The sequence below is a fragment of the Gadus macrocephalus genome, chromosome 22 (assembly GCF_031168955.1).
Source record: "Gadus macrocephalus chromosome 22, ASM3116895v1".
Taxonomy (NCBI): domain Eukaryota; kingdom Metazoa; phylum Chordata; class Actinopteri; order Gadiformes; family Gadidae; genus Gadus; species Gadus macrocephalus.
In genome coordinates, this window is record NC_082403.1 from 12,742,136 (window position 1) to 12,769,466 (window position 27,331).

At 43.1% G+C, this 27,331-nt stretch overlaps 1 protein-coding gene across 1 annotated transcript; it reads left to right on the plus strand.

Moving 5' to 3' along the window:
- On the plus strand, window positions 1-27,331 carry calcr (calcitonin receptor). The gene is made up of 18 exons (XM_060043268.1): window positions 1-123; window positions 566-725; window positions 865-975; window positions 1,111-1,205; window positions 1,509-1,614; window positions 1,769-1,879; window positions 4,069-4,163; window positions 4,609-4,768; window positions 4,911-5,021; window positions 6,676-6,788; window positions 7,805-7,896; window positions 10,372-10,498; window positions 13,760-13,913; window positions 15,648-15,708; window positions 15,993-16,059; window positions 16,712-16,930; window positions 17,319-17,360; window positions 21,582-27,331. Exons 1-18 carry the CDS (start codon window positions 4-6, stop codon window positions 21,801-21,803), a joined length of 2,166 nt encoding a protein of 721 aa, XP_059899251.1. The 5' UTR covers window positions 1-3; the 3' UTR covers window positions 21,804-27,331.

The following is a 27,331-nucleotide window of genomic DNA, read 5'->3' on the forward strand; positions in this document are numbered from 1 at the left end:
CTCATGCGTATTATAATTGTGATTTTAGAAAAGGCAACGAAAGACTGCGGCGAAAACGGCCAGTGGTTCAGGCATCCGCAGAGCAACAGGGTTTGGACCAACTATACGCTCTGTCCTGTTAAGGTAATGACCTGGGAATGATATACAGGCTTAATGCAGTATTATATCACCAATGACTCCCAGACATTACTCACAACCAATACAAACACAGCAAACGTTTTTTATGACCAGAAAAATGCGAGGACTCCCTGTAGTTCTGGAGTCCTGCTGAACAAAGCAACATTGTGGGTTTGTTGACTTGTTTTAATGGCTTGTTTTAACGGAAGCAAAATAAAAATTGAGGCTGAGACTTTTTCCCGCTCAGGTCAGCAATAGAACGAATAAGAGCATAATGCAAAAAAAAGAATCAGAGATATTGCAAGGTTGTGAGCGGTGTTGTATGGCTATATAGGGTAAAGTATGTGCTAGGGGATGTGTGTTTCTGGGGTCGTTTAGGAGTGAATCACAATTATAAGTATGTGTGTGTGTGTGTGTTCATATATGGACTTCCTGTAACCTCTGTCAGACCACCAGGCCAGAGCTGGAGGCTGCGGAGCCCAGCGCTGATCCCCGGGCGGGCCAGGTGGCCGACACGGAGGAGGAGGGCCGCGCCAGGAAGATGATCCTGGACGGACAGTATAAATGCTTCGAGAAGATGAACCGCGACCCGGCTTACAACAAAACTGGTACGGGGGGGGGGGGGGGGGCTTGGGTGCTTCATAAATCAGCATGGTTACCCCTCCGAAGGGGTGAATGGAACCCTGCAGATGGTTCCAGTAGACAGTGAAACGTTTTATACTTATGGCATGGCGTCCTTTCCCTCAGGCCACTTCTGTAGCCGTAACTGGGATGGCTGGCTTTGCTGGGACGATACTCCAGCAGGACTGAACAGCACTCAGACCTGTCCCGGCTACTTTCTGACCTCTGACCCCACAGGTGAGGGGTCCGGAAAATGGAACCAGATTGAAATGCGTATTTTTTTCATGAATATGACTATGCTGTAAGGATGCATGTCATCTGCAGCATCATGATTACTACATGATTTATTAATTAAAAAATCTGTTTCTCAAGAAAATGCAACTAGGTATTGTGGTGAGGACGGGCAGTGGTTCCGCCAAACTGGGACCAAACGGTTCTGGTCAGACTACACGCGGTGCAGCGCTCAGGTAAAATGTACTGGTACAGTTAGTGTTTTCATCAGCAGGATATGTTTTATTCTGTTGCAGTTCTATCAGGCACTCTGTTCTTGGAGAGAGATCAAGAGAAAGAGAAATATATAGAGTGAGAGAGTGCGAGAGAGAGAGAGAGAGAGAGAGAGAGAGAGAGAGAGAGAGAGAGAGAGAGAGAGAGAGAGAGAGAGATATCAAGAGAGAGAGAAATATATAGAGAGAGAGAGCGCGAGAGAGAGAGCGCGAGAGAGAGAGAGAGAGAGAGAGAGGAATTTAAAATGTTGAATTCATATTTCACAGGCACCACTTCACAAGAATGAATACAGACCTGCCACCGAAATGATTGTGGATGCTGACTACGCATGTTTCAAGAAAATGAAACAAGATCCACCCTACAGCAGGCCAGGTATCCAACAGCAATCACTGCATTTTTTACATGGCGGTTCTTGCCTGGTGTGGGGGGTGATCTATATTCGATGGTAATTCATAACATGTAGGCTGGGAACAAGAGTTTTCTTAACCAGAGCGTATGTTGGTGGTCTGGTCCCGGGGGCTGCTAGGAGCGTTCTGTGGTCGTACCTGGGATGGTTGGCTGTGCTGGGACGACACTCCAGCAGAGACACACAGCTCACAGCTCTGTCCCGCGTACTTTGCCGACTTCAACGCCTCAGGTAAGGGCTGAGAGTCAACCATGTTGGGAGGTGTTTATGCTTATCCAAACCTGTGACTTTAACTCCGCTGGTGTTATCAAAAGATGACCTTGTATGTACCATGTAACTAGGTATTGGGAAGGAATTTAAGACGTACATTTGTTTTTTCGTTGCAAACAAGTGATTCAAAATAATTCCTTTAATAATGGGTTTGAGTTGTTTTTTGCTGCTTTTGTTTCTGTTAGAAGAAAGCAAGTCAAAACGAAAACCTAACATAGTTTACTTGCACAAAATGAGACACGATTGCTTACTAATGAATTAGCCCCTACCATTTCAAGATGATAAACGCAGCATTTACCTGCATAGTCAATGCAAACATCTTGCAATCTTTGTAGCCTGGAAACGTCAATAATCCATAACCTTTGGGTCGAACTTTATATAGTATGCTCCCTGTTCTCGTACATTGTGAAAGGTTATGAATCCAAGATATATGTCTATGGCAATCAACTTTCTTTTCCACCAAGGCCTTCAATTCAGAATGAAAACAAACGGTGATATTGTATAAAGTGTATCGCGCTCAGCTGCTGATCCTAAAGGGGTTCTGTCGGGCTGAGGGCCCATCATGGTAGCAGGAGCGATGAGCTGGCTGTGGGATTAGGATTATTTAGACGTTCCTCATTCCCCCCGCTATGGAAGCATATATGTAGCAAAATTCAAATGGCAATGCAATTTGCAATTCAATAAGTAATTACGTTATGCAATTGACAATGCATTATGCAATTTCATAATGTAATTTGTAAATACGTTATTCAAAGTGTATTTTAATATGCAAAGTGACAATGCAATCCTCAATTAAATTTGCAAAAGTTATAACAATAAAAATACAATAACATTTTGTCAAATTCTTTGAGTTCCTTTATTCAAATTGAAAAGCTATAGCGTCCCCGTGATTGCAATCCACTTCGCCACGCTCCGTATGTTGCGATATTCAAATGACATTTCAATCCGCAAAACGGAATCCAAAGCGGAATCCAAAGCGGAATCCAAAGAGGAATCCAAAGAAGAATCCAAAGAGGAATCCAAAAAGTCAATATGCAAAGTGGCAAACGTATCAGCCAATCAGCGTCTGGGCGGGAACTACGTCACTTGCTCGTAATTTCCTTGTTCACTTCTAGTTTGTATGTGTCAGGTCCATGTTCACCAATGGAGATTATTGATACGCTCCGAAGTTTGGCCGATGATGTGGAGAACAATCGTGTTGAAGACACAGATGCGGTAGATAGAGTGCGTGTTCTGGGAGATAGGATAGACGACTTATCCTCACTGGTACATTTTGACGCCAGTGTGGTAAACACAAAGATTTCCCAAGTGCTACAGGCACTGGGTGCGAAACATAGGGTCGGGAGACCCACCGTCTCCACCCACTCCTCACCTACAAAGCTCTCCACAACCTAGCCCCCAGTTACCTCTGGGACCACATCTCGACTCATTACGAATGGGTGCCTGGTCATTCAGCTGTTCAGCACCCAGGCTCTGGAACTCCCTCCCCCCACACATAAAACAATCAGACCAGAGTCAGACACAATAGAAAGTGAAGTAGTTCCCGCCCAGACGCTGATTGGCTGATACGTTTGCCACTTTGCATATTGACTTTTTGGATTCCTCTTTGGATTCCTCTTTGGATTCCTCTTTGGATTCCTCTTTGGATTTCCTCTTTGGATTCCGTTTTGGATTCCGTTTTGCGGATTGAAATGTCATTTGAATATCGCAACACACGGAGCGTGGCGAAGTGGATTGCAATCACGGGGACGCTATAGCTTTTCAATTTGAATAAAGGAACTCAAAGAATTTGACAAAATGTTATTGTATTTTTATTGTTATAACTTTTGCAAATTTAATTGAGGATTGCATTCTCACTTTGCATATTAAAATACACTTTGAATAACGTATTTACAAATTACATTATGAAATAAATTGCATAATGCATTGTCAATTGCATAACGTAATTACTTATTGAATTGCAAATTGCAAATTGCATTGCCATTTGAATTTTGCTACATATATGCTTCCATACCCCGCCTTGGTGTTGTAACCATAACTATGGATTTAAAACTGTTCAAACAGAAGTCCTGCCTGGAACCATGATTCATGTGGAGGAGTGAGATTTAGGGGAGCAAAAACACTCATGCGTATTATAATTGTGATTTTAGAAAAGGCAACGAAAGACTGCGGCGAAAACGGCCAGTGGTTCAGGCATCCGCAGAGCAACAGGGTTTGGACCAACTATACGCTCTGTCATGTTAAGGTAATGACCTGGGAATGATATACAGGCTTAATGCAGTATTATATCACCAATGACTCCCAGACATTACTCACAACCAATACAAACACAGCAAACGTTTTTTATAACCAGAAAAACGTGAGGACTCCCTGTAGTTCTGGAGTTCTGCTGAACAAAGCAACATTGTGGGTTTGTTGACTTGTTTTAATGGCTTGTTTTAACGGAAGCAAAATAAAAAATTTAGGCTGAGACTTTTTCCCGCTCAGGTCAGCAATAGAACGAATAAGAGCATAATGCAAAAAAAAGAATCAGAGATATTGCAAGGTTGTGAGCGGTGTTGTATGGCTATATAGGGTAAAGTATGTGCTAGGGGATGTGTGTTTCTGGGGTCGTTTAGGAGTGAATCACAATTATATGTGTGTGTGTGTGTGTGTGTGTTCATATATGGACTTCCTGTAACCTCTGTCAGACCACCAGGCCAGAGCTGGAGGCTGCGGAGCCCAGCGCTGATCCCCGGGCGGGCCAGGTGGCCGACACGGAGGAGGAGGGCCGCGCCAGGAAGATGATCCTGGACGGACAGTATAAATGCTTCGAGAAGATGAACCGCGACCCGGCTTACAACAAAACTGGTACGGGGGGGGGGGGGGGGGGGGCTTGGGTGCTTCATAAATCAGCATGGTTACCCCTCCGAAGGGGTGAATGGAACCCTGCAGATGGTTCCAGTAGACAGTGAAACGTTTTATACTTATGGCATGGCGTCCTTTCCCTCAGGCCACTTCTGTAGCCGTAACTGGGATGGCTGGCTTTGCTGGGACGATACTCCAGCGGGGACGTTCAGTGCCCAGTTCTGTCCGAGCTACTTCATCGACTTCGACCCGACCGGTTAGTGTGACCCACCTCCTCCTCCTCCTTCTGCTCAGTGCTGACCGTGCATTTGCTCAACCTGCACCATGTAACTATTATACGCAGTCATCCATTTTGTTTGAAAATTGATCGTCCAGCCTTTTTTTTCTCTCGCCCAGGCCACATTGACTCAACGCAGCAAAAAAACAATCCTATCCTGCAAAATAGTAGTTGAACTTTTTAAAACGTTCATATCAGGAGCAGCTGTAACCGTGGGAAACGCATCTCATTTTTTTTTACTTCATCAATCAACGGTGCATGTGGAATAACATCTATCCCAGCTATCAGGCATGATAGCTGGCATAATCTCCCAGGCATTTATTCATTTCGAAAGGCAACACTTGCTTGCTTTTTCAGAAAAGACACATTGAGGGATGGCGGCACCATTATGGAAGATAAATAGACATGTTACTGTAATAATAAAGATGTTCCTTTGAAGGGGTCATGCCGCCAGTCGGCTCATTTAGTGTTAGACCGTTGGCCTTCATCAATCCCCGGGGAGGAATTCCCCATGGCCAAACCTTCCACTGGAAAATATGCCTTTAGTTCTTGGCCATGTGTGGCTTTGAGAGGGACAGGCCGGGATTTAACGTTCCCAACATCAGAGACAGATGTTTTACAGGTGTTTGGCTTTAGCAACAAACGGATCAAACACCTATAATGCGGTTGTTGGGGAAAGCACAACAAACATCTTGAGGAGTATTTGACCTCTGTTTACTTTGTTACTGTTAAATAAGGATTGTACCAATAAACATCTCCAAACATGGGAGATCCTAGTTGATCCTAGTTGTCATTGACAATGAATATTTTTACAGGGATTTTTAAAGGTCTTGAAATGAGAATCAATAAAGCTTCATGAGATCCATCTAATATCCACAAACATTGTAGGGGTTATATTTATGGATTTACGTAACGCAATTAGTTCTCCCAACTTAGTGAAAAATAAATTCAGACTATCGAAGAAGAGGCCCTAATCAATTTTTATGAACTCAAACTGTGTCCTGTCAACTCTTTTACTCTATCCATCTTATGTTGAGATTGGAGATGATTGCGTGTCCATTGCACAAAAGCCAGCCTATGTTCTTATACAATAAAAAATCCATAACAAATAATAGATATAACGGCTTACTGCAGTGCCCTGTGTTTGGGGAGCTGGCTGTGGAACACATTCTGAGAGAGTGAGACAGAATGGCATTCAGGGCAGGTTGCAGCACAGCAGGTGACTGTCTCCGTCGTCCATCCTCCTGTTGTACTCGAGTCAATATTGGACAGGAGCCACTAAAAAGTTTGGGACCTCTTGAGTACAATGTATCACTGTAACTGTATCAAAATCAAATAGAAATGAATTGAATAGAAATTCATCAAATTCTTTGTTTCTATAGTAAATCAAAATTGAAAGGTAGTAGTAGTGTTATTTCAATTTGGTATTATTCACTATTCAATCTACGTTATTCATTCACTTTGTAGTCAAAAAATTAAATAAAGACAGGGCCGACCATGAGAACAGATGACAGAAGGGCCTGGAATTCGTTTCTAAACCTGCTCTTTGTGAGAAATTATTCACCCAGAAATAACACCACTGGGACAAAATCCAGTAAGGATTTTTCGAATTTCCACCCTCATTGTCTTCCAGAAAAGGCTGCCAAGTACTGCGGGGAGAAGGGTCAGTGGTTTCGCCATCCGGACACCAACAGGACCTGGTCTAACTACACCGCGTGCAACGCCAACACCAAGGAGAAGCTGAAGGTAGGTCCACCACAGGGCCCCGGGCAGATCAGATAAGCCCTTCAGGCCCAGGGAGCTCAGGCGTTGAGGTATGATTCAGGGGAGAGCCAGGATTGGTCGAGCCAGTTACTGAGTAAACGAGGTGCACCTGTGCCTCATTAACGATGCCCTATATCTGTGTGTTTCAGTAAACGCTGGCAGAGGAGCCTGTGGACTGAGCCATGTAGACACCCCCGGTGTGCATGCAGAGAGCCTGGAAAAGGCCTGGGCAATTATATATACGGCCACAGCCGAGAACAGGCCCGCTCTATCCCTATTCAGGCTGGTGGGGACCTTAGAAACTCTGCAAAATCGGGATTTAACATAAAAGCACAGATTGACCGTGGTTTTGATAGGAGGCCAATACATTCAAGACATTCCTAACTCTGAACCTAATCCCTGCTTCTGAGGGATCTGTGTTTAAGCATGCGGATATGATTTATTTGTATCTGAGCGAGTTGAAAAACTCGAGGAGAAAAGGTCAATGGGTGTTTTTATTTTAGCAGTCTTGATTCTTTGTCAATGAGACAATCAAATATTGTACTTAAGCTTAATACATGTAATTTGTACACAGTACAGAAAACAATTACAAATTTGAAAAAATCCCTAAAATTCAAAATTTGCACTCCTCTTGCCCTACTGAAATCTAAAACCATATACTGAATTTAACTGACATCAAGCATGGCTTTATCCATTTGGTTCTTAGAAAAAAAATCTAGAATGCATTCATAGTTTAATACGTCTTTGTCTGTATTACATAAATGTCTATTCAGGTTTCCATAATTGTGTTGCATCATTATATTTTCTATCTGATCAACAATTCCAAAGCTACATTTGTAGACTTACCATAAATAATGCGTATACTCAAAATAAAAAAATTGTGTCCATCCGACTCCTGACTCCTTGATTTATAACCGATTTCTTTGTATATTGATTCAATCAAAAGTTTGTTGTGTACTGGGTGTGTGGTGGGATGATGTTGTGGTGTCCCTCCACAGTCGGTCTTCATCCTGTACTACATGGCCATCGTGGGCCACGCCCTGTCCATCGCCTCGCTCCTCATCTCCCTCGCCATCTTCTTCTACTTCAGGTAATATCCCAACCGCTGTGTACCTTCGTTGATCTTAATGATAATGATATTAATGATGCTAAGTACTATTACAAATATTAAACTTGGATTAGAAGACACTTGACAACATCAGTCAGTAAATCAATAAATGAGTCAATCGATATCTCCATCAATAAATACGCTAATAAACAGAAAAGCAGTATAAAGGGCCAGGCTGAAGGATTCAGTTTTTCAGTAGAGAGGGAGAATCAACCGTGCTTCTCTAATAACAGTTGTTATGTTAATATTAATTCTCTGCAATTAAACTGCAGACTTTTAAGTAATGGATTCTATCGTGGACCGTTGACAGCCAATTATGCCACATCACGATCCATCTGAAATCTCTCTTTGATGTTGGAATTCACTTATGACAATTTTGATACATATTGAAGCATCATTACTGCACTTTATCTGATTATCGTTTTGATCCACCATGGTTAGTCTTTTGAAGTGGTCTTAAAACGCAGCCTCAGCAAACAAGATCCCAAAGCATCTTAATCACACATTTGTTGAGTTTGTCTTCAACATTCTTTTGTCGGAAAAATGTTTACAGGGCATTGTTGACGTCATGCAAATTAAGCATGTGTAAGCTTGCAGAGTGTTGTCAGATGTACCGAGTAAAAGAACGAAGGCCATTGTGTTGTTATTGGAAACATGCACACGTGTGAGGCTTGACTCATTATTCATCTCCATATTTATCTTTTAATTAGAAAAAACAATCAAAATATCGAAACTAATTAGTAGAAACATTTGTGTTGTATGACGCATACTGAAAGTAGGTGCCTGGTTGGATGTAACCGCAGTCGTATTAGAAGAGGTAGGTGTTTCTATGTTTCTCGAGACGAATTGATCTCCATGAATTTCTACACCAAAAAAAAACTCACTTGTTTTCCAGTTCCCCCTTGGCCTATTATGTTTGAGGAAACTTTGTAAGGAAAAAAGTTCTAACCCTTAGTTGATACACTTTGTAACAATGCTTGGCTGAGTTGTGTTCCTTGGCTTGTGAGTTGGCATTAAAAAGTTCAGGAGGCCAGCTTGGTTCCATCTTGGTTTTCTCAACGCTAGCTGAACACATTGTGTTCCCCCCACTTAGCCAATGTTTAGAACCAAGATGGCTGCAATAGATGACTAATCCCCCGTTAGGATGAGCGATGAGCAGGATGACCTCCTTACAGGGAGATGTTTATCGGGGTACATCCGAGGTAGCCAGAGGTTGCAACATGCTGAAAAGCAGTCTTCCTCCTCCTGTTTAAAAACAGAGCTTAGATGGTTTAGTGAGCAAGGTAGCTTGGAGTGGCAGGCAGAAGGTTGGGGGTTCAATCCCGAGCGTACTCAGCATTTTTCCTGTAGCCATCCTTCAGCAAAACACCATATCTCCGACTTTATGACGTGTATCTTAATTCACTTAAGTCGTGAAGTGTTGGCTCAATTCATAAATTGTAAATTGTAATGTTGGTGTAAGCCCACTTTTTCTCAGCTCCTTAGCTTCAAGCACCAAAACAATATTTCCGGCTCCTAATCGTCCCAATAAGAATGTGTTCAGATATAAATGTCACTCAGTAAAGAAGTAATCATTTTTATGAGCTCAGTTTGTTATTCTCATCTCATAGAAGGTGAGATGCTGACCTTTTTATCATCCGATCCAGATGCTAACTCTAGTAAACAATCGTGGATTGTCTTGTCTACGACTCATCATCAATACACGAGAGAAAATAAAATAAACCAACAAAACACTCTATCCGTACTACATTATGACACGGTGAACCCCATGTTTATTTTTTTGTTTTTGTTATTTTTCGATTTATTTTGCACATTTATTCAACAAAAATAAGGATTGACAGGGTCTGTTCACGATACGTATTTGTGGTTATTGTCTTTGGGCAAGTTTATGTGAATTAATTGACCTAAACTGTTGACCTCCGTTTGCTCGATGTTGCTTTTGTTTCCATGGCTTCCAAGGATTATGTTAGATCAAATTTAAACATTGACATTACTTGAGAGTATTTTCTACCACAACCTTGCAGGAATTTCTTAAATCATAAATAATGCACACTTTTCTGAAAATTCCCCTGCTGATGTTTTAACTTTAACCTAATTGGTAAAATCTTGAATAATTAATGGTGTGAGGATGGAAAGTATCTCACAATATAGCCCACAATATAGCACAATGGCCGACAGGAATGAAAAAAAAATCTGATATGCTTCTTTAGCCATCACTTTTTTAATTACTTTTGTCAAGTGACGAGAGATAGGAGAACTTTCTTAAATTCTGCTTTATTGTGTGAGAGAGGAGACCTTCTTTAAAGTTTGCTTCATTGTGAGAGAGATGAGACCCTCTCTAAAGTGGGCTTTATTGTGAGAGAGATGAGATCCTCTCTAAAGTGTGCCCTATTGTGAGAGAGGAGACCTTCTTTAAAGTGTGCTTTATTGTGTGCCTCATTATATTCTATACTGCAGGAGCCTGAGCTGCCAGAGGATCACCCTTCACAAGAACCTGTTCTGGTCCTACGTGCTGAACTCTGCCATCACCCTCATCTACCTCATCGCCGTGGTCAACAATCCTGACTTAGTGGGCCAAAATCCAGTATGTTTATATCTATATATATATATATATATATGTATACATTATAAATGATGTTCTGTATTATTATTCTTTGTAATTTATAGATTTATCTTTATATTAAACGATTTGGCAGATTTGGTAAGACTACATGTTCATTGCTGACACTGTCCAGAAGTAAATCAGACATGAAGTTTGTTCAACACACCGCCTCTCGTGAAACACAAATTGCCCTGGGTATGTCGTTTTCTCAAATAGTGGCCACTAACAAACAAGTCCACAAGTTCTGATTCCACTATCCACGCTCACGCCCTAGAGATATATGCACACAGTTAGAATTTTGCACAGAGATAGTGGCTGGTAGTGTGATATCATGAGTTCTGAGTGCAGAGCAATATTTCAAGAAGTCGCAAGGGTATATTTAGCGGGGGATGGTTTTTAACTGATTGGAACGCAGCCTAAGTATTCAGATCTGAATCAAAATGAAGCGCTCAGTTCCCATTTGAATGAATGGACGTTCTCTTACTCCCCACTGAGCCAGTCCATCGCAAACAGTGGGCGAGAGCGATTCAAAATCCACAGCTTGATCGAAAAAATGTTTTCCCTCCTACACTTATCACAACCTATTGCAATGTGCCTCTCCGCTCAGAATTCCTCATTATCCGACTGCCTTAACACAGGCTGAGCCATTATCTACCTAATTCTCCACAGGAAAAGGTGGTAAGTTGAATGAAAATCATGGCTGATATGCATCTGGACATAGATAATGTCAACAATTAACCTGGGGTCTTATATACCTTTTAGCTTTCCATTATTTTTATCTTAGAAAACAAATGTTTCCTATAGTTTTCTTGTAACCTACGTTTACAACAGGAAATAATATAATGGCGGGCAGTGATTTAACAGTAGATATGAATAAGAATACCATAAACCTTAATGGAAATCCTAAAATACCTCTGGCCTCTGACACAAAGTCAGACAAAAATCTATGATTAGACTAATGCCTCATGGCCACGTTAGATAGCACCTCCATAGGGCTGTGTTTATCAGGGTTCATATCAGCCAGAGACAGAGATCGCTGTAATGCTTTTTTCAGCAGCACTGGGTTAGCCTGTCAGAGATCTTGAGTGGTAGCTGGGGAGCCAAACTGCATATTCAGACAAGAATTCATTGGAACGAGAGGTCCACTGAGGTGAAGATGATAAATCAGAGAGAGACCAAATAAGCTTTGCTGCCGGGTCGTGAACTTTTATTAAGGTGTAATTTTAAGAAAAACAAAATCATTCCGTAATTGTTACAGGTCATGAAAAGCATGAAGATAATATTTTTTTTTTTATGTGATCCGACAGTTTAGTTTATCACTCAGTTCCGTCCTTCTATCAGCTTACTTTATTACAAAAGAGTATCTCAACAGGCCCTTTGTAGACCGACCTTCTAATCCCTCCCAAAAGAACATTCAACAATGACTCACAACCTAATTGCACCAAACAACAAGGAAAAACGACATGAGATTGAATGCTTTAAAATTGCGACCGCTAGTTCAACGGCAGCCCCATCTGTTGTCACCCAACTGGCGACTTTGGCTAGACTACTCCTGGAGACACCAGAAAGCCCTCTGCTCAGTCAGAAGCTGCTGCGTCCTCCTCCTCTTTTTCTTCCCTACTGTGGTAACTGCTGTTCATACAACCCCCCCCCCTCATTTCGTCCTCCCATCCATCCCAAAATATGCCAGGCTCATCCCTGGCCCGAGTGTTTATTCAGATCCCCCGTCCAAATAGATGGGAGGCGGGGTAGAGCAGCCTAGAGTCGGGATGATGATATATGCGTTCTTCTGCATGGATTTCCTTCTTATTTTTTCTACATTGATTTCTTTCCATAGCATCTGTCAAAGTGTTTGCTTTGAAATCCATTCCTCCTCCTCCGCCACCTCCGCCTCCTCCTCTCCCTCCTTCTCCAGCAGGAGTTGAGGGGGTTGAGCCTCACAGCGAGTAGAACCTGAAAGTTCTGTGGGAGACTTGCTAGATAGAAACGGCATCTCCCCTCGCCATGGCGATGGGCATGAACGAGCGAGACGGGAGAAGGAAAACACGAGCACGGGCGGTTGAGTTTGAGACGGGTAACTTTTGAGGGGAAAGTCGACGTTGCGTGGGGGAAGATTTACGCAGCCGTTGTCTCGAGTCGTTGATTTAGAGGGAAGGTGTTTTTTTTCTTTTGTTGCACTGAAAAACAAGCTCTCAAGATTCCTCTCTCACCGTTGAGAGAGGGAGGCTGGTGTGGATACAGAAACCACCGACGTCTGCTCAGAGGGGGCTGGAGAATACACGTGAAGGGCGTCAAATACCTGACAACCCTCAAATCTGTGGGCAAGGGAAAATAAACATCAGTGTTCAGCTTCGTCTGGCAACACACTTCAGGTATTTGTAGATTGCTGACGTACTGCAATCTATTGGGTGGAATTACAACAAGCAACATCTAACATCTCAAAACAAAGAGGGGCAGGGCAGTCTCAAGGCTTGGGTGTATGAATCCCAGCAGAAAGGTTCTAGTATTTGTACCCTAATGTCCGCAGTCGACCTGTAGCAAGATGCCTAAACCCTATACCTGCTCCTGAATGACGAATGAAAAAAATAAATTCTAAACATTCTCAAATGTTTTCTCTGTGAGTCACTTTAGATAAAAACGTCTGCTCAATGACTAAATAGTACAACAGTAATACAATCTTGAGAACAGAGATAGAAATCAGAACTCTTAAGCTTCTCTTGGGAGCAGTTTTCATCGAACAAGCTTTTCAAGGGAGAGAAAAACAAGAGCGAGAGAGAGAGCGATAGAGGGAGGGAGATGCGTTCCTCCAGCATATGGATAAAAGGTTTAGAGGTGAACGACTGACAAGTCTCTTTATCCATGTAAGAGGAGCCGGTGAGGGGGATAGAGGGACAAGATAATCAAAAGGCAGCAGCCATCAATTCCAAACTTCCTCTTTGACACACAGTTTGTTACTTGGTATCTTCAAACATCCCCAGAGCCGAGGAACCTATCCTGGAGGATCCCCACGCCCTAACCACTAGGCTGTCCTTCCATAGCGCCCCAGTGTGTGTGTTTTGTGAACACCGTCAGATCTTGAGCGTGACTCTCTCTCTCTCTAATAATAATAATAATACATTTTATTTAGAGGCGCCTTTCAAGACACCCAAGGTCACCTCTCTCTCTCTCTCTCTCTCTCTCTCTCTCTCTCTCTCTCTCTCTCTCTCTCTCTCTCTCTCTCTCTCTCTCTCTCTCTCCCATCAGGTTGGATGCAAGGTGCTCCACTTTTTCCACATGTACATGCTGGGCTGCAACTACTTCTGGATGCTGTGCGAGGGCATCTACCTGCACACGCTCATCGTGGTGGCCGTGTTCGCAGAGGAGCAGCACCTGCACTGGTACTACCTGCTGGGCTGGGGTGAGTCGCCGCTGCCCTCCCGCCCGGCCTCCCGTCCTCCCTCCCTCCCACCCTTCCCTTTACCCTCCCATCCCTCCCTCCCTCCCTCCCTCCCTCCCTCCCTCTTACCCATCCCTTTACCCTCCCTCCCTCCCTCTTACCCATCCCTTTACCCTCCCATCCCTCCCTCCCTCCCTCCCTCTTACCCATCCCTCCCTCCCTCCCGTCCTCCCTCCCTCCCACCCTTCCCTTTACCCTCCCATCCCTCCATCCCTCCCTCCCTCCCTCCCTCCCTCTTACCCATCCCTTTACCCTCCCTCCCTCCCTCCCTCTTACCCATCCCTTTACCCTCCCTCCCTCCCTCCCTCTTACCCATCCCTTTACCCTCCCATCCCTCCCTCCCTCCCTCCCTCCCTCCCTCCCTCTTACCCATCCCTTTACCCATCCCTCCCTCCTTCCCTCCCTCCCTCCCTCCCTCCCTCCCTCCCTCTTACCCATCCCTTTACCCTCCCATCCCTCCCTCCCTCCCTCCCTCCCTCCCTCCCTCCCTCCCTCCCTCTTACCCATCCCTCCCTCCCTCCCTCCCTCTTACCCATCCCTTTACTCTCCCATTCCTCCCTCGTTTAAGCCTGCACCTTTATCAAAGTAAAGGATGGTCGCTCTCCACTGCACTATTTGGTTTGAATTAACGGGCTGTGAATGATCGCGTCGCATCCAATTACGGCTCCACATTTGAGAAATAGATATGTATCATCCCGATCATCATCATCTTTATTACAACAAATGCTTTTGCAAATGAAGAATAGTGGATCTGACCTCGTATTTCCTTTCCCTCGTCCGTTCGCTATGATGGATTCAAATGATACGGTCCGACGGTGCATCGCAGTAACACTCAGAGACTCTCCCGGCCCGCTGACAAAAGGAGCCACGCAATCTGTGTTCACTGTTTGTGCCTCAACTCGTCTAATCATCGTACGTCAAACTGGGCAAATTTACAAAAACAACGCCATTCAGTTCTCCTCGATGGCTTCCTCAGCCCACGGCCGCTGGCAGGATGGTGTTGTGATGTGATGAGTGGTACGGTGGAGTTGAGTTCAGGGCTAAATGTTTGCTCTCCGTTAGCGATGATGAAGAACAGCTTCTCTCACAGGGTGGGGGGGACTTAATGGGGACTTTGAGGGGACTTTGAGGCATGTTTTTTTCTTGTTTTTTTAAACGATTTATGATGACTATATGCTCTGTAAGGTGACCTTGGGTGTCTTGAAAGGCGCCTCTAAATTAAATGTATTATTATTATTATTATTATGTTACGCAAACAAAGATGCTACGAGGCGAGAGCCACCGGAGATCTAAAGCTCTGTGTTCAGAGGTGCCGCGGAGAGCTGCTCCAAAACACGGAGGCCCACGTTTCGTTATATATAATTTGTGTGTTTATAATGGCCCAGGCTTTAAATAAATCAGGGCCTTATGCAGGATCCTAAAGCGTTTCGGCAATTATGGAAGACAATTACTCACAAAAGACTTCGCACAACAAATGGACTCACGCTGTGCGGTGGGTCATTAACAGAACTGGCGTGTGGTTACACGTGTAAACAGCCATAGACTGTAGGAATGCAGTGGTCTAAAGGGGAGGAAGGCAGTCTGACAGCAAGCTTTCATAACACCCTACATAGGAACAGACACACCGCTGACACAACAAATAAAATGGCTGAATTAAGCTCACTCAGGACCTCGTCTGCTCTCGTCTCTCGCCAGGGTTCCCCTTAGTGCCGGCTTGTATCCACGCAGTGGCTAGGAAGCAGTATTTTGACGACAAGTGAGTAATGTTCCTCGACGTGCGCTGAGTAAAGTCTGTGTGTTTACACACGTGTTTCTATCTGTGTGGGTTTGTGTGTGTGTGTGCTTAGTTATACGTATGTGCTTGCCTCCGTGAAAGTATGTGTCTGTGCATGCATGTGTGATAATGTTCCTATGTGCATCTGTGTTTTCTTGTGTGAGTGCGTGCATGTGTGTGCGCATGTGTTTGTGTGTGTGAGCGAGTGCGTGCGTGCGTGTGTTTCACCAACTAGTTTAACTGTTTTCTTTTCTATCCGTGTGCAGCTGTTGGATGAGTGTGGAAACCAATCTGCTCTATGTGGTACACGGGCCCATTATGGCAGCTCTCCTGGTAAGTCGACTCATTCAGCGGTTTCTCCCCACAAATTGGGGGTTAATCTAATCCTCCACGCTGTGTATGTGTCAAATCACGCCAGAAGTAGTGCTGCAGAAGGACATAACGCGGTAGAATAGATGGGGATTGACTCCGTGTTAAGGTACTGGGTTCAATACCCGATGTACGCAGTCTAAACTGTACGCATAATTGAGCATGATCCTTTAAAACCACCTGCAAGCGCCTTAAGGGACAACACCGGTCTGGGTGGTCTAACCATTGAAAGCGTCAACGCTGATTTCACTAAAACTCCCCCTTGCCAATACAATTTTGCCAAATGAATCGCAAACAATAACAATATCACTTTCTCTTTTGGAACCACTGCATGCCGTGTCAGTACAGAGTTTGTGAAAGTATGTGGAGAAAGAAAACAGTGAATCACCATATAATACAGGGTCTGTCCCAAGCCCAGCGTGCCACTGCTAATTGTTTAGGTGTGTGGCGAGGTGCGCTCAATGCTAGATGCTTTCAAGTCATTCAGATACATTTGATTAGTAACCGTGTTCAAATGAAATGAGAGATGGTTACGAGGGTGTGATCCCCCGGACCAGAAGGGCCACCTTAACACCATGTACCTGTCGTCCCGGTGAATGCGTTGCGTGGTGCTCAGGTGAACCTGTTCTTCCTGCTGAACATCGTGCGGGTGCTGGTGACCAAGCTCAGGGACACCCACCGCGCGGAGACCAACATGTACATGAAGGCGGTGCGGGCCACCCTGATCCTGGTGCCACTGCTGGGCATCCAGTTCGTCATCTTCCCCTGGAGGCCCGAGAACCGGCTGGTGGGGGAGGTGTACGACTACTTCATGCACATCCTCATGCACTACCAGGTGGGCGTGGCCGCTTTAGACCCAGCACGGCGATTCTAATTGTTTTTTAATTAGTTTGATTTGATTGATGGTTTTGATTAGTTTTTGTTGCTTTATGATAAGCAGATTTTTTGTATATGAGCGACAACATACTGTTAATAAATGATAGAGGCTTATCACATAGGGGCTGTTTTTAGGGTACATTTTCTGAGAAGGGTGGCTGTAAATATACAACAACCATTAATCACGAGTTTGTAGTATTCATGTACTATGTTTGTGCGTGCATTACGTCATAATATTGCACTTTACAGGTGTTATCATATTGTAAAGTGCAATATGACCACCCATGTCTTATGTCATACATTTGGGAGACGTATTATCGAAACATGTCTTCTTTGTTCTTTTCAAGGGCTTACTGGTGGCCACCATATTCTGCTTCTTCAACGGAGAGGTAAGCACCATGCGCCGTGCCACGTTCAGCAGAAAATATATCAGGGTCTCTAATTGTTAGTTGTGTTGTTTTCCCCAAGGTTGTCCCAGCCCCTTCATCCTTTCGTCGCATTTTCTGCAAGAACGTGCAGAAATAAAATAGAAGCAGTTGACCTTTTGTAAATGCCAGTAGGCTTGCTGGAAAATATCCAGCAATGCATAACTCGAATGGCAGATTGTGGCAGCCTTTGAGTGAGTTCATGGCTTTATGCTTGAGGTTTCTACACAGAAAGCATGGGTTGATTCAACTGATTACACCTAAAGAAATATAATACTTATTATAAATATCAACCCATTTATTTATTGTGTGTGTGTGTGTGTGTGTGTGTGTGTGTGTGTGTGTGTGTGTGTGTGTGTGTGTGTCTGCGTGTGTGTGTGTGTGTGTGTGTCTGTATGCGCATCCAAATTTGGATGCACATTTCGCAAGCAGTTATGTTTCTGTGTGTGTGTGTGTGTGTGTGTGTGTGTGTGTGTCTGTGTGTCTGTGTGTGTGTGTATGTGTGTGTCTGTATGTGCATCCAAATTTGGATGCACATTTGTGCAAGCAGAGCTATGTTTCTGTGTGTGTGTGTGTGTGTGTGTGTGTGTGTGTGTGTGTGTGTGTGTGTGTGCGTGTATTGCGCACATGTTTCGCGTGACTGAGGATTTGAGGGATTCAACCCATTCTTCAACACAACACGTGTGGGAGAGGCCGGGTCACCTCAGGTGAAGCGTGAGACAGTTTACAAATGAGTCCCCGGATTTCCAAACTTCCATCTGAAAATTCACTTTGCTTTCAAGACAAAAGCCCCCAGCCCTCCCCTCTTCCCCCCCGTTTCCACTGTCCAAAGCCCCTTTTTTTTCAGTCAATGCGAGCAACAGTGAACCCTTGCTTTGTGTCCTCCTGGTGACGAATCGAGGATGTGTGCTTTAATGAACCCCTTGTGTAAGGTGTCGGGGTCACCAGCCTTAAAGCTGACCACCGTAGACCAATGGGAGGACGCGGTGTGTTGTGCCAGGAGCAAAGCCATCCCTGGATGTGTAAAGGTCAGGCCAGGCACTCCTAAAGGAGCCGCTGAAGTGCAAGAGTCAGGTGCACTTGCAGCTTTAGAGGTGGAGCAAAAGGGCGTGTTCCTGTACGGTCAGGGCAAGAGGTTCATGGGCAGCTAAAGCGGCCGGTCGGCAGTTCATTTTCAGGAGAGGCGGTTACCGTTGCAGCAGGAAGCGGAGTGATATCCGTGTCCAGAGCAACGAGGACTTTCGCTCATTCTCGATGCTACTTAGAAGCGTAGGTGCTGAGGCAGCAACCCATAGCAGGGCTGGATTGTGCTGGATCGCGCAAGTTTCTTACAAACATGGATGAAAAACAATCTGTAAACGTACCTATAATGAGTCTGTTGGTCTACTGGGACACCAACATAGAGGCAAACCTAAACGTGATCTTCATCTGTGTTGTTGTATTGTGCGCTAAGTGCCAAGGGTGAAGATCCTTTATGTGAACAAAGCAGACCAACAATAAGAAAAGTAGATTAGATGAAATTTTGATTCGAAATATTTTGCCTTGTAGGCGTATTCGATAGTCGAAAAGTCAATCGTTTGGAAATTATATATGTTAAATAATAAAACAGGGATTTGTGGGACATTGTTTATCTGATGATGCTTTCTCGGCTGCCAAACAACAACAAACTTGAATTCGGGCCCAACTGAACGTGGCGTCTGCAGTGCTGCCTGAAGCAGGTGGTTTGGTGAAACAAGGTGGCCTTCCGTGACCTTTGACATCCCTCCTCGGTACATGGTTCGCCCCGGCGGCTCGCCGAAGGGAAACGTTTGCCGGCACGACGCAAGGAGAGAGAGAGCGATGCAGAATGAGCGCACGCTATCGGAGAGTAGCCGAGCATGGTGTGAAAGCAGAACACGGGAGAACATAGCGTCAATCAGGAGCGCTGCGTTGTTACAAGCCCCGGACTGCGGAAAAATAGGTCATTTCGAACTAGCTTCAGACGAGGGGCGGCCTAACCTCCTGGCTTCCTTCCAACTGCCATTCATATGTTGCCCATGGCCTGTAGGCCGGTAGAGGGGGTGTACTACGGACACAGGAACTAATGGAGGGAGGGGGGTAGCGTGTTTGTTTGCCTCGTCCGAATAACGGCCGCCTGTATCCCCATTTAATCAGGACACGGGTTCCCTGGGGGCCCCCGGGTTTTGATCATAGGGGCCAAACTGCACAGACCTTCTTTGTGTCGTTCGCAATAGCGCCATTGTGGGACGAGGTCATCAAGACAAAGAGGCCGCATGTTGGGTTTGGATCAAGACAAGACCCCTTCCGTCTAAATGAGACTTTTGTCCCTAGTTGGGTCCTATTAAAACAATTTGTGTGCACTAATGTCCAACATCATTCAGATCATGAGATCTTGGTTTCACTCTGTGTCCTCAAATACCTTGTAATTAACATTAGCCTTGTCAAGGGAGCACCGCGGCAATATTGGCAACAAGCATCGCCGGGGACATACTTGTGTTGAGTCTATTTTAAGACTTCCAAACCAATTCTCACTCAGAACAATCAGACAGGGTTTATGCTCGCATGAGCTTAGGTTTGATTGGGGCCGGTGGGACTTGACACGTCAGACTCATTATGGATTCACAAGAAGTTCCATCAAGGCCTTGCCAAAACATAGAAGGATAAAATGTTTTGCATACATTACCAATTGGTCTCCAGTCTCTATGGCAACACTCCACAGAGTCAAGAGCATAAGTGCTTCACCTCTTATTTCATTATCAGTTGGTGTTGATATAGCGTGAAGGGCATGCCATATTTTCTACAGGTTGTGCTGTATGCTCTAAAGGTCATGTTATGTTATATTCTGTAGAGACATATAATCCGAAGGGAACATTTCTTCAACAAATAGCAACATTTAGTTTGACAACACACAGACAACTTTTATTTTTTATTCTTTATAATATTTTTATTTTTTACAAAAATGAGTACGGCTTCTTTGTAATTAAAAAAACAATTGCATGAAATTTGTATATGAAAATATGATGTATTGTCATAATCATAATACTTCTATACTTTTTTATAAATTCACAACAGATTTAATTAATTGAGAGGCAAACACACACACACACACACACACACACACACACACACACACACACACACACACACACACACACACACACACACACACACACACACACACACACACACACACACACACGCGCACACACACACACACACACACTCACTAAAAGCAAGTCTGGTAGAAAACACCCACCATTTAAATAATTTTGATAGAACCTTATTCTAATAAAATTAAGAAATTACAAAAATATATATAATAATAATGATATTAATAATGTTGTCCCTGAAGCTCTGGAATCATGTTCATAACTAGTCGACAGGTTTCATGCCAGTTGTCAAGATTTCTTTTCATTGGTTCTAACATAATCATATTTAAGATTTTCATATTATCAGTGGAATATATATATATTGTTTTTTTACATAATAACATTAATAATGAAAATACTGATATTAATAATAAAGTGTTTGGCTCCATGTATAGGGAGCTAATATTAACACTAATAGTTGTAATAATAAAGTGTGTGTTTTGCTCCAGGCTGCAGGGAGCTAATATTAGTATTAATGTAAATAGTTGCAAAAATACTAATGAAGTGTGCATTTCTTCAGGTGCAGGGAGCTAATATTAATGTTAATAATAATAGTTGTAATAATAGTACTAATAAAAGTAAAATAAAATCACACGAAACATTGGAAAGCAGGATTTTGTTAATATGCACAAATAGCTGGATTAAGTTCCTGAAGATTTAAGACTTGCCCCAACTCTGACTACTTTTAAAACAAGACTGAAGATTTTTATGTTTGCTTAAGCTTTCTGCTAAATCTTAAATGCATTGCACTATCTTACTTTTTTCCAACGCATTTTTTTACTTTGCCTTTTATTTTACGTATTTATTTTATTTCTTAATGTTATTGTATTTTTGCTTTAGCTTTCTGCTAAATCTTAAACACAGTGCACTTTCTTTTAAACTTTGCCTTTGTTTTATTTTACTTTATTTTATAATTTCCTTATATTGTATGACTGTTCTTCTATGTGAAGTACTTTGAGCATATGTCTGTCTAGTGTATGAAAAGTGCTATATAAATAAAGTTGCCTTGCCTAATAAAGTGTGTGTGTGTGTCCAGGTGCAGGGAACTCTGAAGCGCCAGTGGATGCAGTACAAGACCCAGTGGGGCCAGCGGAGACGGGACCACTGCTCCATGCGCTCCACCTCCTACACGGCCACCTCCATCACCGAGGTGCCCGCCTTCATGTACCACCACGAGTGCAACAGCGAACACTTGAACGGCCGCAACTCGGAGGACAGCGAGCTGGTGGCGCTCAAGACGGGCGAGACGTACGCGTGAGCCGGTGGAGGAGGAGCAGGAGCAGGAGCAGGAGCGAGGAGCGAGGAACGAGGAGCGTCGGGAACCGAGGAGGAGGAGCATCGAGGAGGAGGGCGGGGTGTTTTTGATGTCACCGATGCGAAAGGACCAACATTTAAAGAAAAAAAACCGGACTCGGTTGTTGTTCAACATGTCTACAGTAAGTGACCCCCGATCCAAGGGGGCTGAGACTGGTCAGGTCCAGTTTGGACTGGTCTTGTTTGGACTGGTCTGGTTTGGTCTGGTCTGCTCTGGTTTGGAAAGGTCTGGTCTGGTTTTGACTGGTCTGCTCTGGACTGGACTGGTCTGATCTCATTTGAACAGGTCTACTCTGGTTTGGACTGGTCCGGTCTGGTTTGGACTGGTCTGCTCTGGTTTGGACTGGTCCGGTCTGGTTTGGTCTGGTCTGGTTTGGACTGGTCCGGTCCGGTTTGGTCTGGTCTGGTTAGACAGATCTGATTCAGACTGGTCTACTATGCTCTGCAACATTGAGTGTGATTTGAAAGAGGAGATAAGCTAAACCGCTACATGGCGAATGAGTCTTTTTCAACGTGATGCTGCTGCTGTCAAGGTGGGCTCTCTTCACCCCACATTCCTGTGCGACATAGGACTTAGAGCTCCTTTTAGCTGCTAAACCATGTGAACTGTGAGCTCATGGTTTCAGGGACCAGGTGGTGTGACGGACAAGCAAAAAAACTGTGACTCTGAGTGTAGCAGGGTTGAGGTTTTATGTGGTGACGTGCTAATGGTGGGGTTTTGGTACTAGCGTGCTATGAATGACATGATATGAATTAATACTGTGATGTGGAATGAATTGAATGACATAGATGCAGAGGACAGCCACGAGGATGAGTATGATGAGGACAATGACAATAAGGATAGTGTGTGGCTTAACCTATCTTCACCGATACCAAAGGGTATGCTGGCGACAGGGATGAAAGAACAGAGTTTGTCTTAACGAAGCTGGAAGGAAACACACTCACGTGCACACATACATACACACGAACACACACAGAAATAATATGTGCCATTGAGGTTCAAATATCAAAAGGTCTACTGTGCCTGAAGCTCTGGAATCGTGTACATAACTTCAAGAAGTCCAGTGTCAAGAAATGTTTTCATTGGTTCTATCATCATTATTATTGTCATGATTTTGATTTTTCTGTCAATCTAATTACCTGCTGACTGTCTGTCCCGTGTAGCTTGGTTTTTACAGTTGCTGTCTTACTGTGTGGTTACAGGGCACCACTGGGCTGGGAGTTTTGTAGAATAGAGATGCTAAATATATTAAACTATGAATAAATGTTTTAAAATATATATATTTTTATTATTATTATTAATTGAACGCTATCCATGTTATTTCACTGCTTATCGCTGTAGGGGTAAAATAATCCCATGAAGACTCATTGACATAACGCATCTTATTGTTTACCATGCAAACCGTGACCTAATTGCTATGCTCATTCTCATGGAACAATCTTGTTTACATTTCCCGCACAATCTAGCTAATGTTTTATTTTGGTCTCAATGTCAAAATGATCAAATGATTCCAATTTCATGATACCGATTTAACAATGATACTGAGAAAGAATGATGAGCGATAATGTGAATTAAAATAGGCAGAAAAAGCAGCGCCCTAGAGTAAACATCTGATAAAGAACCAGGTGGATCATATCTAGTTTATTTTTGTGCACAGCAAGACAAATAACATAAAAATACATGATTTACGCTCATTTTGTGTTTTTTGAGTTAAGAGGCTAGATAATTCTTTAAACACCACCATCAATATCCCATTTTGCTATTGCGACAATCAAACCCAGTTCTCTCATAAACCTTAAAATCAAATTGTTTGGGTTACTGTTTCCCGTGACCACGAGCCATCGAATGACGCGCGTACACAGAGGGCCCTACCGTTGACAGGCCTGTTATCTGTAGCCAGGAACATTCCCATGACCAGTGTTGACTAGCCTTCTTTATTTAGTTTTTTGTAGAGTCATAAGAAGGACGAGAGCAAAACACAACCAAGCAGAGCTCCAGGGAGGCGTTCTGCCGGGCTGCCGGAGCCCCTGAGAGGCTGAGGGATGGGCCACAGGGGAAGGGGAGAAGCTAGGGCTGCTGGGGCGCCTCCATCCTTCATGGAATATTCTTTCGCTGGTTTAAACCCTGCACCCGAGTCATCACAGGGGCGCTTATCTGCAAGGTCGTATGGATCGGCTACCCTCCGAACGGAGACTAAAGACGTTCCTTTACAGGTCCCCCCGGGGTGTGGCATCATGAGCAAACGTTTGAACGGAACAATAACCTATATAGATGCTATGTGCAATCTTTTACGACATCCGAAAAGTCCTGAAAACACAAAATCAATAAGGGAAAGTTAACCGAATAAGATAAAGGAATGAAAGAAAAAAAGACAAAGAAAACATAGAAATCGCAGTCCTGCAAATAGACAGTGAGCCATGAATGAACTCAAAGAACATTTATTTCTAAACCAACCAACCATCGTAGCAGTATTTTTATATTGTTGTTTACACATCGGGAGCTTATGCGTTACTCTGAGTCTCTTTTCTTACAGAATGGAAGTTACTCGTAAAATGATGTTGCTTGTTCTGGCTTTCTACTCTACCGTGAATTGCCCCCAAGACCATTAAACCTGGGATGGCAACACCCACTATGTCCCTCGTCATAGTTCTTCTCCAGCTAAATCAATTCTAGCCTATGCTGTGGTTATCTATTGGACAGCTCTGTTGCTATAATGCTAGTTTGCAGGGGTTGCATTGGTCAGACACACAAAACAAAGGTCTCATCTTATCATTACATTATGTGACTCACAAATATCTAGATCTATCTGTATATTCCTACCAACATTTCGTTTACAAAGATTGCAGAGGGAAAACATGACCTCAGAACTTAAGAGAGAGAGAGAGAGAGAGAGAGAGAGAGAGAGAGAGAGAGAGAGAGAGAAGCTGGGAGGGAGAGAGACAGAGATGCAGAGAGAGAAGGATAAAGCAAGAGACAGAGAGAGAACTAATTGAAAGCAAGAATAAATATATGTAAAATTAAAGATTTATTTATTCCGATGTGTTACATTTTTTCAATGCTTTTACAATGCTTTCTTATGACATTGACAATGTTTGTTGTCAATGTCATAAATATCTTGAATTTGAACATGAAGAGAGATAGAAAATAGGGATCACAAGAAAAAACATCAAGTTGCCAAAAAGTGTGTTTCTTTCAGCAGCAATGGGAAACAGAGGGTCTTCAAAGTAGGGCAGATTTGCATTAGTTGAAAGCTGCCAAACACGACAAGCTTTCAGCCACTTACCTTAGCTTTGCGCAGTAGCGTAATTGCTAAAGCAGCCTGTGACCGGCCAAAAAACACACACACATCTTAAAAGAGGCAGAAAAAACTTGTGGATTTGGTCAGTAATCATGAACAAACAACACCTGTCTCTGGCTCCCATCTAGGTCTTTCAAGCACACTTTTTGAAGTTATTTGGTAACACTTTACAAGAAAAGTAAATTAATCAACCATAAATGAACATAAGTTAATGCAGTAATAATAATTTACTAACAGACAGTTAACTAAATGTCTATTAATCATTTACCAATGGTCTTCATGTTTCCTTGTGGTGTTCATATTAACTAAGTTATTAATAAGTACATAAGTACAGGGTGATGGTTAACCGTTAAGTAAGGTTTTGCTGACCATCCCCTTGTGAGACCGGCAGAGGCGAGGTGGAAACAGGAGAGGCAAATCTAGTCAAATGAAGCATTACTACTTGACGTATACAGACATTTACAACTTCTGAGGCTTGCTCTGAACCTTCAGTGATTTGTTTGTCCAGCATAAACATAGAGCTCAGCTTACAAGATAAACTACGGCCAAAAACACTTTGACATTGTGAAGATACGTCTGTGGGTTAAGAACAACGACCCCAGGTCCTATTTCACCCTTTTGTGTATTTCCTTTCCCCTAAACTAGATATCTGTAACTTCTACAATGACATCATGATACATTGCTGCAGTAATTAAAGTACGGTTTAATAGTTTGTTTTCAAATCACTGTCACATCAACCATATGTATCAGATATTAGGTTTGCTTACAAAGGACACAAACCCAGGGGCTCGGTCTAAGAATCACTGCATGTTTAAATTTTGCAGTGTTCCTCTGACGAGAAATTGGGAATTTGTGATAAGAAGACACATACATGGGGGGTGTAACCATATATCATCACCATTGATCAGGCAATCAAAGGTGTTGTTTCTTTTCGCTAGCTATACTCTAGGCGCAAAAACATTCAGTGAAGTGTCTAGTCTCTGTAGACTTGCTGACCTCAGCGATAGCTGCGTAACTAAATGTTCTCCAAAGTCTTGGCTACACATCTAGCAAATGTACCCTTTCATTGGTTTGGAACTTTTATTTTTCCCCAGACGACACACGTTGATTAGATTGCCTGGGTATTTCTGAGTTCCGTAGTACAATAGTCCACTGGAGCTGAGCAGGGGAACAGTCAATTACAGAATTCCAAATAACGATGCAGAAAAATATTACAAATATAATAATGTAAACCCTGGAATAAAAAGTTACTGGATGTCTGACGTTTTACAACAATGTCAAAGTGTTTTAGGCTGTATTATTCCTTTAAGTGAAGCAAGCTAAGAATTATTCAAGGATTTAAAAGTGATGTAGTTGTACCTTTTGGAACCTCAGAGAGGACTGCTCGGCTGCTCATCAAATGTTATTGTTAGAAAGTAATATATTTGAATAATACAATACATCATGGCTGAGGATACAAGACGCTGTAATTAACTCTATGGGGGAAATAATAACCTTCCATTGCTCTCTGAATTCAGACAAAAAGACAACTAAAAGGCCGAACCCCTCGCAAAAACTGAGCCACACAATTTGAACATCTCTCTACAATGGATTTCAACCATTGGCATTCAATTCAAGATTACACTATCCACTTTGTCCCCCATCATAGTGCTTCTTCATGCTCCATTATTGCCCATTCTGTGGATGTTTACACCTCTGTTGCTATGGCTAGTTCTTTACAGGGATTGCACTGGCCATACCTAAAAAAACAAAGGACAGGTCTTTTCCAATATGCGCTGATATGTGGAGGAGTTAAATCATCATTCTCTGCAGCCGAAATTCATGGCATCTATTTATTAGCCTATAGAAATCCAGTCCGTTTTTTTTATGTTTTGTTTTATTTGTCCAGGAAAAATAAAGAATTGTTCAAGACGTCAGGGATACTCAAAGGATATACCTGTTCTGTATTGTGTATGTTCTGGTTGAGTTACCCTGTTCCCTTGTTACAACATGCAGATTGTGTACATAATAGATGTTTATGCTGTGTATATTCCAGATTTTCTTTCATTTGTAACGTTTAGTTAAATTTTTTTTGCAAAACCTTTTGATTGATTGTCTTTTCCCAACCCTTTCAGCCGAGATTGACTTTATCTTAAAGCAAATAAAAAAGCTTTTATTTTGTTACTGTACAAAA